The sequence below is a fragment of the Chiloscyllium plagiosum genome, chromosome 1, assembly GCF_004010195.1.
Source record: "Chiloscyllium plagiosum isolate BGI_BamShark_2017 chromosome 1, ASM401019v2, whole genome shotgun sequence".
Lineage (NCBI taxonomy): Eukaryota > Metazoa > Chordata > Chondrichthyes > Orectolobiformes > Hemiscylliidae > Chiloscyllium > Chiloscyllium plagiosum.
Window position 1 is genome coordinate 110,988,024 of NC_057710.1, and position 10,637 is coordinate 110,998,660.

The 10,637-nt window shown below is 40.7% G+C and overlaps 1 protein-coding gene across 1 annotated transcript in view; it reads right to left on the reverse strand.

Annotated features, from left to right (window-relative positions):
- slit2 (slit homolog 2 (Drosophila)) overlaps positions 1-10,637 on the reverse strand; it is a 457,736-nt gene that overhangs the window by 134,860 nt on the left and 312,239 nt on the right. The window contains exons 13-14 of the mRNA XM_043700598.1: positions 6,235-6,398; positions 5,878-5,901 (exon numbers count right to left, since the gene is read on the reverse strand). Of these exons, the coding sequence (XP_043556533.1) occupies positions 5,878-5,901; positions 6,235-6,398 (188 nt within the window). The remainder of the gene's footprint in view (positions 1-5,877; positions 5,902-6,234; positions 6,399-10,637) is intronic.

Here is a 10,637-nt window from a genome sequence, read left to right on the forward strand (position 1 = left end):
TTCTTTATACTCTTCTAAGGATTCACTCGATCTATCCTGTCTATAGCTGACATATGCTTCCTTCTTTTTCTTAACCAAACCCTCAATTTCTTTAGTCATCCAGCATTCCCTATACCTACCAGCCTTCCCTTTCACCCTGACAGGAATATACTTTCTCTGGATTCTTGTTATCTCATTTCTGAAGGCTTTCCATTTTCCAGCTGTCCCTTTACCTGTGAACATCTGCCTCCAATCAGCTTTCGAAAGTTCTTGCCTAATACCGTCAAAATTGGCCTTTCTCCAATTTAGAACTTCAACTTTTAGATCACTATTTTAAAACGAATAGGATTATGGTCACTGGCCCCAAAGTGCTCTCCCACTGACATCAGGTTTAGGGTGAGAGGGGAAAGATATAGGGCAACCTTTTCACACAGAGGGTGGTACGTGTATGGAATAAGCTGCCAGAGGAAGTAGTGGAGGCTGGTACAATTGCAACATTTAAGAGGCATTTGGGTGGCTATGTGAATAGTTATGATTTGGAGGGATATGGGCCGGGTACTGGCAGGTGGGACTAGATTGGGTTGGGATATCTGGTCGGCATGGATGGGTTGGACCGAAGAGTCTGTTTCCATACTGTACATCTCTATGACTCTATGACTCTAAGTGGTTCTCTCAGTCACTGTGATCATGGATTGAATTTTGCCCAACAACTGAATTTCTCTTTTGGTTTAAAAATATAAGCCAAATGGTTCAAAAAAGGCCACCTATTCTGTAGGGCTGAATCTTATTTTTGTTTTGCTAAGTGCGAATTGTGTTGGGATTTTTGGAGGGATTCTCACTGCAAGTTCCAGTGATCTTTCTTGCCGACTCTTACCAAAAGCATCTCACTAACTAGCCACCGCACACCTTTGGGCACACATGGGACATCTTCTTCCCCAGGCACAGTTGAGAAGGCCCCAACGCCAGTCCATAGCAGCCTGGTCTGAGATTGCCATCTGGATCATTGCAGCCTGAGCTGGCTGGAGGAAAGTCCAACAATGTAGGAAGAATGTCAATATCTTATCCCCCTGTGCCAATGTGACACCATCTGCTCTTTGATATTTTACACTTACTTGATCTCTGCTGTCATAGTTATGGGTATGTACCTAAGCTACAAACATTTATGCAAACCTTGTCTATGTCTGTTATTGTACCAATCTCCCCAATTCTCATACTGTCGTACAGCCTGGAAACAGATCCTTCAGCCCAAGAAGTCCAAATATGTTCCCAAACTAAACTTACGCCACTTGCCTGCATTTGGCCCATATCCCTCCAAACCTTTTCTATTCATGTACTTATCTAAATATATTTAAATGTTGTAACTGTACCTGCATCCTCCACTTCGTCTGGCAATTTATTTCACTCATGAACCACTCTCTGTGCAAAAAGGTTGCTCAGGTCCTTTTTAAACCTTTTAAAATGTTCTCCTCTCACGTAAAAATATGCCACCTAGCTTTGAACTCTTTCACCCTCGGGAGAAGACCATTGCTATTCACCTTATCTATGCCCCTCATGATGTTATTGATCTCTTTAAGGTTGCCCCACAACCTTCCATGCTTCAGTGAAAAAGTCCCAACCTATCCAGCCTATTTTTATAACTCAAGCCCTCCATCCCCAGCAGCATCTTGGTAAATCTATTCTGAACCCTCTCCAATTTAATATTACCTTTCCTCGAGCAGGGTGAGCAGAACTGCACACAGTACTCCAGAAGGCACCTCACCAATGTCCTGTACAACCTCAACATAATGTCCCAATTCTTATACTCAAAGATCTAAGCTATGAAGGCAAGTGTGCTAAATGTCTTCTTAACCACCCTGTCTACCTGTAACACAAAGAATTTTGAAGAATCATGTACCTGAACTCCTAGGTCTCTCTGTTTTACAATACTACCCAGGAGGAGAAAGTGAGGTCTGCAGATGCTGGAGATCAGAGCTGGAAATGTGTTGCTGGAAAAGCACAGCAGGTCAGGCAGCATCCAGGGAACAGGAGAATCGACGTTTCGGGCATAAGCCCTTCTTCAGGAATCTGAAGAAGGGCTTATGCCCGAAACGTCGATTCTCCTGTTCCCTGGATGCTGCCTGACCTGCTGCGCTTTTCCAGCAACACATTTCCAATACAACCCAGGACCCTACTATTAACTGTATAAACCCTGCTCTTGTTTGATTTACTAAAATGCAATTCCTTGCATTTACCCAAATTAAACTTCATCTGCTACTCCTCAGCCCACTGACTCAATTAATCAAAATCTCTTTGTAATCTTAGATAACCTTCTTCACTGTCCACTACACCACCAATGTTGGTGCCCTCCACAAACTTAGTAATCCTACATTCTCATCCAAGTCACTTATATAAATGACAAACAAAAGTGGACCCAATACTGACCCCTGTGGAACACTGCTGCTCACAGGCCTCCAGCCTGAAAACCAACCCTCCACCACCAAACTCTGTCTCCTACCATGAAGTGAATTATGTATCCAATTGGCAAGCTCTCCCTGATTTCCATGTGATCTAACTTTACTCATTAGACTACCATGTGGATTTTTGTCAAAGGCTTTGCTAAAGTCCATATAAACAATGTCTAATGCTCTGCCCACATCATCTTTTTGGTTACTTTCTCAAAAAGCTCAATCAAGTTTGTGAGACACAATTTCCCTTGTATGTTCTTCCACTCTTACTCTTGCCTGCAACATCTTCTCTTGCTATCACCCACTCTAACCCACAACACCACTAACCCTGTCTGGCCTCTGTATTGCCTGCGAACTCTCTGAGGATCCATTCCCACTTGCACCAAAAGTAACAGCTTTCCACTCACTTTCACCTCCCTTAGGATCCACCTGTCTTTCATTTCAAGTGGTGAATGACCCACAACAGTGCGGAAAGAGTCAAGACCAGTGATGGGCTACCAGCACTCAGCTCCTCATCCCTTATATAGAGGGCATCCTCACTCTAGCTGGCTGCTTGCCTGTGTCCAATCTCTAAGACTGGTATCAGAGGTTGTCCTTGATTTACAGTGCTGGGAGTACATGAATAGGAAAGTTAAAAATCACACAACACCAGGTTATAGACCAACAGGTTTAATTGGAAGCACACTAGCTTTCGGACCGACGCTCCTTCATCAGGTGATAGTCACCTGATGAAGGAGCGTCGCTCCAAAAGCGAGTGTGCTTCCAATTAAACCTGTTGGTCTATAACCTGGTGTTGTGTGATTTTTAACTGTACACCCCAGTCCAACACCAACATCTCTAAATCATGAATAGGAAAGCTTTGGAGGGCTATGGGCCAACAGCGGGCAGACAGGACTAGTTTAGTTTGGGATTATGTTCAGAATGGACTGGTTGGATTGAAGGGTGTGTTTTTGTTCCATATGACTCTATGCTCCCTGAGTGAAAGCTATCCCCTTTGACTTGACTGATGACCACAACAAGCTTCCTGGATTTGTGTCTGCATTAAACAGTGAGACATAACATAAACCTGGTGTCTCTGGCTGAGGGCAAAGTGCAAGCATTCAAGGCAAGGCAGGGATGCTCTGTGGATCCACACAGGTTCAGATCAGGCTTATTGAACTCTCGTCTGATTTTGCCACAAATCTCACCGTAGCTCACACTGGTCAAATGTGATCCAGCTCATTGTAGTTTCTCCCACACTCTGCCGTACCCAAAGCATCATCAGCTACTGAACCGACAGCATATAGAAACATCCAGACTCAGTATTGCTTCTCTTTCACATAAAAGCCTGAAACTGATGGTGAAACTGATGCTGTCAGAGTTCTCTCTCATAGCCTTGCTAGAGGTGTTCCATGTTTTCAAACAGTGTGGTGTTGGTAGTCTTTACTGGTGCCATATTCTGATCAGCTGTAGCACCACACTAATGTGGATACGTGCCTGAGATTTCTCTTCTTTCTGTCTACTGTTCTATTTCTGTGTTTTTATTCTCTACAGTATTCCTGATGTGTGACCTGGCTTTGATGTCTTTGGACATTCCCATTTTTTGGAGTCATCCTGCGCTGAGGCCTTGTGTTTGATGTTTTTTAAGATTCTGTCCTGCCTCTGAGTCTTCCTGCTATTAGACTCCTTCCGATTTTCAGCTGTGTCCCAGGGTCTGCGATCTAACTTCAGATCCTGGCTGCAGACATTTCTTTGCCTGCTATTATGTTTTGGTTTATGCTTTAGGCTAATACTGCTACTAACATAATTAGATATCACTCCTTAGGGTCTTTGGGTTGGGAGTGTCTATACTTAGAGGCCATTAACAGCTTATTGTTAAGTAAAGCTCTCCCACCCCTCTAGTACAATAACACTATTTCATTTACATTTATACATTATATTCACTAAATATAGCTTTCTATTGTCATGTAGAGTGTTTTTTCTCTCTCTCTAAACACTTTTTCTGTCTGATGTCTTCTTTCAATCTCAGGTATAGAAATACACCATTAGTTATGGACGAGTTAGACTATGGCCTATTTGATTCTGTCAGAAGCTCGACAACCAGAAGAGAATTGTCCAATCCAGTGATGTCAAAGACATGGATGGCGATTTCCCCAGCTATTGGGCTGAGACAGAGATGAAGTCAGGTGATGTTACTGTGCAATTTGTTACAGTGAGGGGGATGGACAGAAGCTCAGATCAGGGTCAAAGTCAAGTATTGTATAAGCCAATTTTCTTCAGTTCAACATTAGGAATGCTAAAGCCTTCAGCCACCACCTTAAACCATATTCCACCTTTCAATATGCCATTGGTAATTGTATCCTCAACCATCCTGTGATGGATGGAAATTTGGGAATCCTCTCCAAGCCTTACTGTTTCCTGGCATCCCTTGTCCTTTAAGACTCTGCTTAAAATCTACCTCTGTGGGCAAAAACTTCTGACAACCTCTCTTGAAATTTCCTTTCCCTCTGTTTCCACTTTCTCTCAGACAGCAACTCTGTGAAATACTTTTAGTCATGTATCTTCACTTTGGGCACAATATCAATGCAAAATATTATTGTCCTTGTTGTCCTCCCAGGTGGCTCCAAGATTCTGATAATGTAACAGCAACCTGATAGCAGATAACCCAAACAACTTCATGAACAAGGAATAGAACATAGAACATAGAACATAGAAGAATACAGCGCAGTACAGGCCCTTGAACCTGTCGTCCTCCCAGGTGGCTCCAAGATTCTGATAATGTAACAGCAACCTGATAGCAGATAACCCAAACAGCTTCATGAACAAGGAATGATGGGAGGTTTTCTGGATATCCAAAGAAATGTTCTTAACAGGGCCTTAACTGAACCAGTAAGTGGTTTATTTTAAGATTAGAGCATACAGGATAGTTTCTTCTGGTATAAGTGATTGTTCTCATTTCCAAAATGCCATATAAAGTAAATTGAACTTTGTCTACTAATGGATTGCAACAGGGAGGTCAGATGATGCTGCGCTGAGTATTTCTCATCCAGCCATTGGCATTTATGCTAACCCTTTTCTAAACAACATGACCAAAAGTTTCTTGTTGAAGCTTTAACGCATGAAAGGTGACAACAAATGTTAAACTCTATGAAGACAGGAATGAATAATGTGCTACTACCTCCAATAAATAGCGACCTTAGACCAGACGTGGGAATAGAATCAGAGAATAATTAAAGAACCATGATGCATGGCAACTGCATAGGTGACATACAGAAACATGGGCTTAAGGATTCAGCTACTCGGATTGAAAGGTTTCATGCAAATCTCTTATCAGGAGCAGATTCAACTACTGGAAGATGAGGAAGAAACTATGTCACTGTTTGGGGAGATTCACCCAATTAGTACAGCATGCAACACTCCACTAAATCCTAAGAGAAATCCACAGCTGGTCAGTTCTGCTGCAAGGCAAACCTACCTGGAATGAAATATTGTTCTTTTGCTAAAAACATAAAAAAAGAGAGAAAGAGAAAAGACAGAAGAGAGGCACCTGAATGTTAGCAGCTGAAGGAAAAAGGAACAGTTTATATTATATTAAATCCACAGGTTGCAATTCGTCAACACTGAAACAAATGGCAAAGCAAACAGCACGAGACTGAAACACTACAGTTAGCATTGAGTCAGAAACAAAGAGGCTGAAAAGCTTCTGAGAGCTTTAATAATTCACAGTAAAACAGACAAATTATCAGAATCCATATGAGAGGTGCTCCAAGCCAAGACAGTCTAATATATATTACTAGATCAACAAATAATAAAGTTCAAACAATCCAATTACCTGAGCAGCGGAACTTCTTGCTCTTGATCTGCCCGATCCTCTTGTTTGCCAGGCGGCGAGGACTGGTACAGCGGGCACCACTTGTTTCAATGGGGTTTGCGTGCAGGTAGTCCGCAAGCCATTTCAGATGGCAATCACAAATAAATGGGTTCTGAGCCAGATGCCTTTTATGAAGACAAGCAACAACAACAAAAAACAGTGAAGTCAAAACAATGCACTGACCCTGTCAAAAGAATGTAAAACAGCAGTGCAAAGAGCTCTTCAAAGGGCGAGGTAAAGCAGCTAATGTACCAATTGTTCTTTGCAGCTGTAATGCATTTACTGGGGCCCTGCTACATTAAGAATTTACAATGTACGACTTAGTATTCGCCACAGTGACTGCTGGTCCTGCACCACATCCAAAACTGCTTATTACCTGAGTAGATGAGAAATGGCAGAACTGCAATGCTTCCTACTGAATTATTTAAGGCAGGCTGAAGCTCTGAGGGCGTACATCGCTTTCATTATCAGAGATGTAAAAACTGCATTATTCATGTACTCCCAGTGTTATTAACTATGGAAATAATTCTTGAAAATTGAAATCATGAGTGACACCGTGGAACAAGAGGTTTCCTAAGGAAGGGATAAGTTATGAATACAAAGAGAAGAAAACATTTATGACCATCATCGGGGTTTCTCTGACTAGATAAATAGAAAGGCTTTTCTGTAGCTGTTTCTGAGAGTTCGGACTGATACATTGCCTTCTTTGTGTTAGGGCAAGAGACAGAATTAGGATTGAAAAGGTACTGGAAAAAGGGGATGATCAGCCAAAAGTCATTGTTCCTATCAGAACCAATGAGATAGTGAAACACAATGTTTTGGAATGTGAGGTGACATCCCAGGCAGGGAGGGAGTTGCATAAATGGGTCACAGAGAAGTCAAATAAAGAGCTCAGAGGATTTAAACTGGGTAATTTGAAATTTCTGACAAGCTTGCAAGGAGAGAAAAAGTTGCCAACACAGAATTAGACCAAGTAGAAAATTTGCTAGGCTTTATGAAAGATCAGACCTTGAGAAAGGAGATGATATCACATGCAGGGAAACCGAGATAGGAAACCATGTGGTTGTTAAGTGCTAAATATTTTCTTAATTTTGCACTGAATTTGGGTTTTCCTGGCAGGCCAGAATTTATTGCCCATCCATAATTAACACAGAAAAGGTGATGGTGAGTTGCCTTCTTGAACGATTGTGGTCGCTTTGGGCTAAGTGCACCAATAGTACTATTAGGAGGGAACTTTCAGAATTATGACTTAATAACAGTGAAGGAACAGTGACATTGTTTGGTCAGGTTGGTGTGTGACTCTGAAAAACAATAAATACTGTAGGATAAAGAAAGGAAAAGTCATTGCCTCAAGATTCTGTATTTACATGCCAAAATTTTGAATAAGATGCATCCTATGAGAATTACACTGTTAAATGACACATATAGAAAACATGATTTAACAGTATGGGGCGAAAGCTAAATTTACACGGATAGAATTGTTTGGAAGACACAAAAGAAACAAAATGGAATGCAATTGTTTTTTATCAAGTAACCAGCTGGTGACTGGGTTGGAAGTCAGATTTAGGAGCATAAACTACAACATTTTGTATTCAGATAGGACCTTTCATGTAACAGAATGTTTCAACATGAACCATAACAGCATTGTAAACTAAATTCAACACTGAGCCACATGAAGTGCATAAGGAGGGCAAGATGACCAAATGCTTGGCCGGAGAGGCTAGATTTAAGAAGCATCCTAAATAAGAAAAGACAAGGTCTAAGGAGAGAATTCCAGTGCTTATTCTGTTAAAAGATGAATGCCCAGTCCCACAACACTGTTAATTGTGAGTAATTAAAATTGGAGGTGACCAGGATTTCATTTATTGTGAAGGGAGCTGGAGGAAATTACACATGTAGCAGGAAAGAGGCCACAAATGAGTCACAAAATAAGTATGAGAATGCTATCATTGAGGCATTAGTCAACAGGGAGCTAACATAGCTCAACGAAACATCAAAAAAATGGCTAACTGGGAGTTGAGGAAAGTAAGCACTCTGGCAGCAGAGTTTTGAATGATATCAACTTTGGGAATGGAATAATGTGACATGTGAATAGGAGTGGGTTGCAAGTAACTAAGTCTAAAGGCACCAGATATTGGACTAATAAACTGGGTAATCATAATAACAACAAAATTTAAATGTATACAGTGCAGTGAAAGTAGTAAAATATCCCAAGGTGTTTAGCAAGGGTGTTGTGAATTTTAAAAAAGTAAACTGCTCAAGGATTTATTATGACTGATAACCAAAAAGTTTAATCAACCAAGTTGTTTTTAAGAAAAAAAGGAAAATAGCCCATGAGATCGGAAGGCTAAGGGAGAGAAGTCAAGCTTAAAACCATGAAAGCTTGATCACCAATGTTAAACCAATTAAAATCAGAGGTACAGAAGGGTCCAGAATAAGAAAAACATTGAGATCTTGAAGTCTGGTACATCAAACATAACATGAAGGCAGCATCACTCAGATTAGGACATTTACCCCGGGATGGAAGTGATGGTCAGGGAATGAGGTTTGGGTGGAACTGAAGCCAATGACTTTGGTATTATAGTCTATAGTTTTCTGAATAGTTAATTCAAAGAAATTTCAGCTCATCCAATATTGAACGTCAAATGAGCAGAGTGACAAATCTGACTGCAGAGGCCTAAACAGATGATGGTGAGATACAGGTGAGTGTCATCTGCATACAGACAAAATCTGGAGTGATTTCGGATGATGTTACTGCTGGATGCACGTGGATAGAAATTTTGATGAAATGAAAGGTAGACCTACAGAGGAACACCAGGAAAAACAATGTGAAAACTAGAGGAGAAACCACTGCTAAAGATAAACTGGCCACAATTTAACGTTAAAAATAGAATCAAGCTGATGCTGGTAGTGTGGTCAACTGTATCGAAGATTACAGAGAGGTCAACAAGGATCAGGAGAGATGATCTTTTAGAGGATACAGGCATGAAGAATGACATTAGTGACCTTGATAATGGCTGTAAAGTATTATTGCTTGAGTATAAATCTAACATGGAACTGTAGGTAAAATGGGCTCAGACAATGTGTTCAAGGATGGTGGAGCGGAAAGGGATTTCTGTACAGACAGAAAAGATCAAACCTAGCTTTCTTAAGGAGTCTGGTGTTGATGGTAGATTTGAAGGAGATGGAACTATTAACTTTGTCTGCTAACATGGACATGAGTTACGGAATTTGAGTGATTAGTGATTTGAACAGAATAGGATCAAGTAAACTGGAAGCAGGTATCACGGACATGAGCAAGTTGGATAAAGCATTACAGTTGTTGGAATGAATGATAACAAAGAGGAAAAAGTAATTCTAGGAATTTTAACAAAAACAGAAATTGGTGAGAAAGCTCAGCATCTGTGGAGAGAAATCAGAATTAACATTTCAGGTCGAGTAACTCTTCCTTAGAACGGGACTTTAAGGTGCATTTTGCAGTCAGATTAGGTAGAAAAGTAATACAATATGATTGGAGTATAAGATTAGCTGGGCATAAGAGAAGCAAGCACACCTGGATAGAAACCCCAGAAAAAAGTTAATGAATTAGTACAAAACAAAACAGTGGTCCATTACCACCTTGGGAGATTATATGCACGTCTATGTAATGTGCCATAGGACAAAGTTGGCTGTAGAAGGAATACGAGGAACAATGTTTCAGCTGGAATAAAACATCTGCACTACAAGAAAACATGGATTTTCTGTATTAAAGTTATTTTGTTATTTTTCGCATTACTTCTGCAGCTTCACCTGTGCAGGTTCTCTGATGACTCAAAGAATGTATCCAGTGAGTATTTGAGGCTAGTAGGGAGGAATGTTCCAAGGCTGATTTCTATACTCTGATGTAACCAATGACCTCTAGTCAAATTTGGCAATGTTGACTTATTGTTGACAATACAAGTTTGTTTCTAGTTCCCTCAGAATTATACCACAACAAAAAATACACCAATAAATGAGACATTAGGTCAGCTCCAGCCACTGTTCATGACACCTGTCCTATTCACGACACCACACTTTTCAAAAGAATGTAAACCTGCTGAAGAGGGTGGAGACAAGATTGACTTGAATGGTTCCAAGTATGAGAGGTTACAGTTACAGACAGACTCCTCGTGATGACTGGGCTCTATTCCTGAATACGTTCATAAGTCAGAACAGAATACAATATATTTTAATAGTTTCAGTGCAAGCAAACGTTTGTATGTCGAATCGTTAAAATGAATATTAATATGAGATCTTATCCGTAAGTACAGGCATTTGTAAGTCAGATGTTCATAAAGTGGGGACCACCCACACATGGATAAACTGGAGAGGGTAGAGTCTTCACA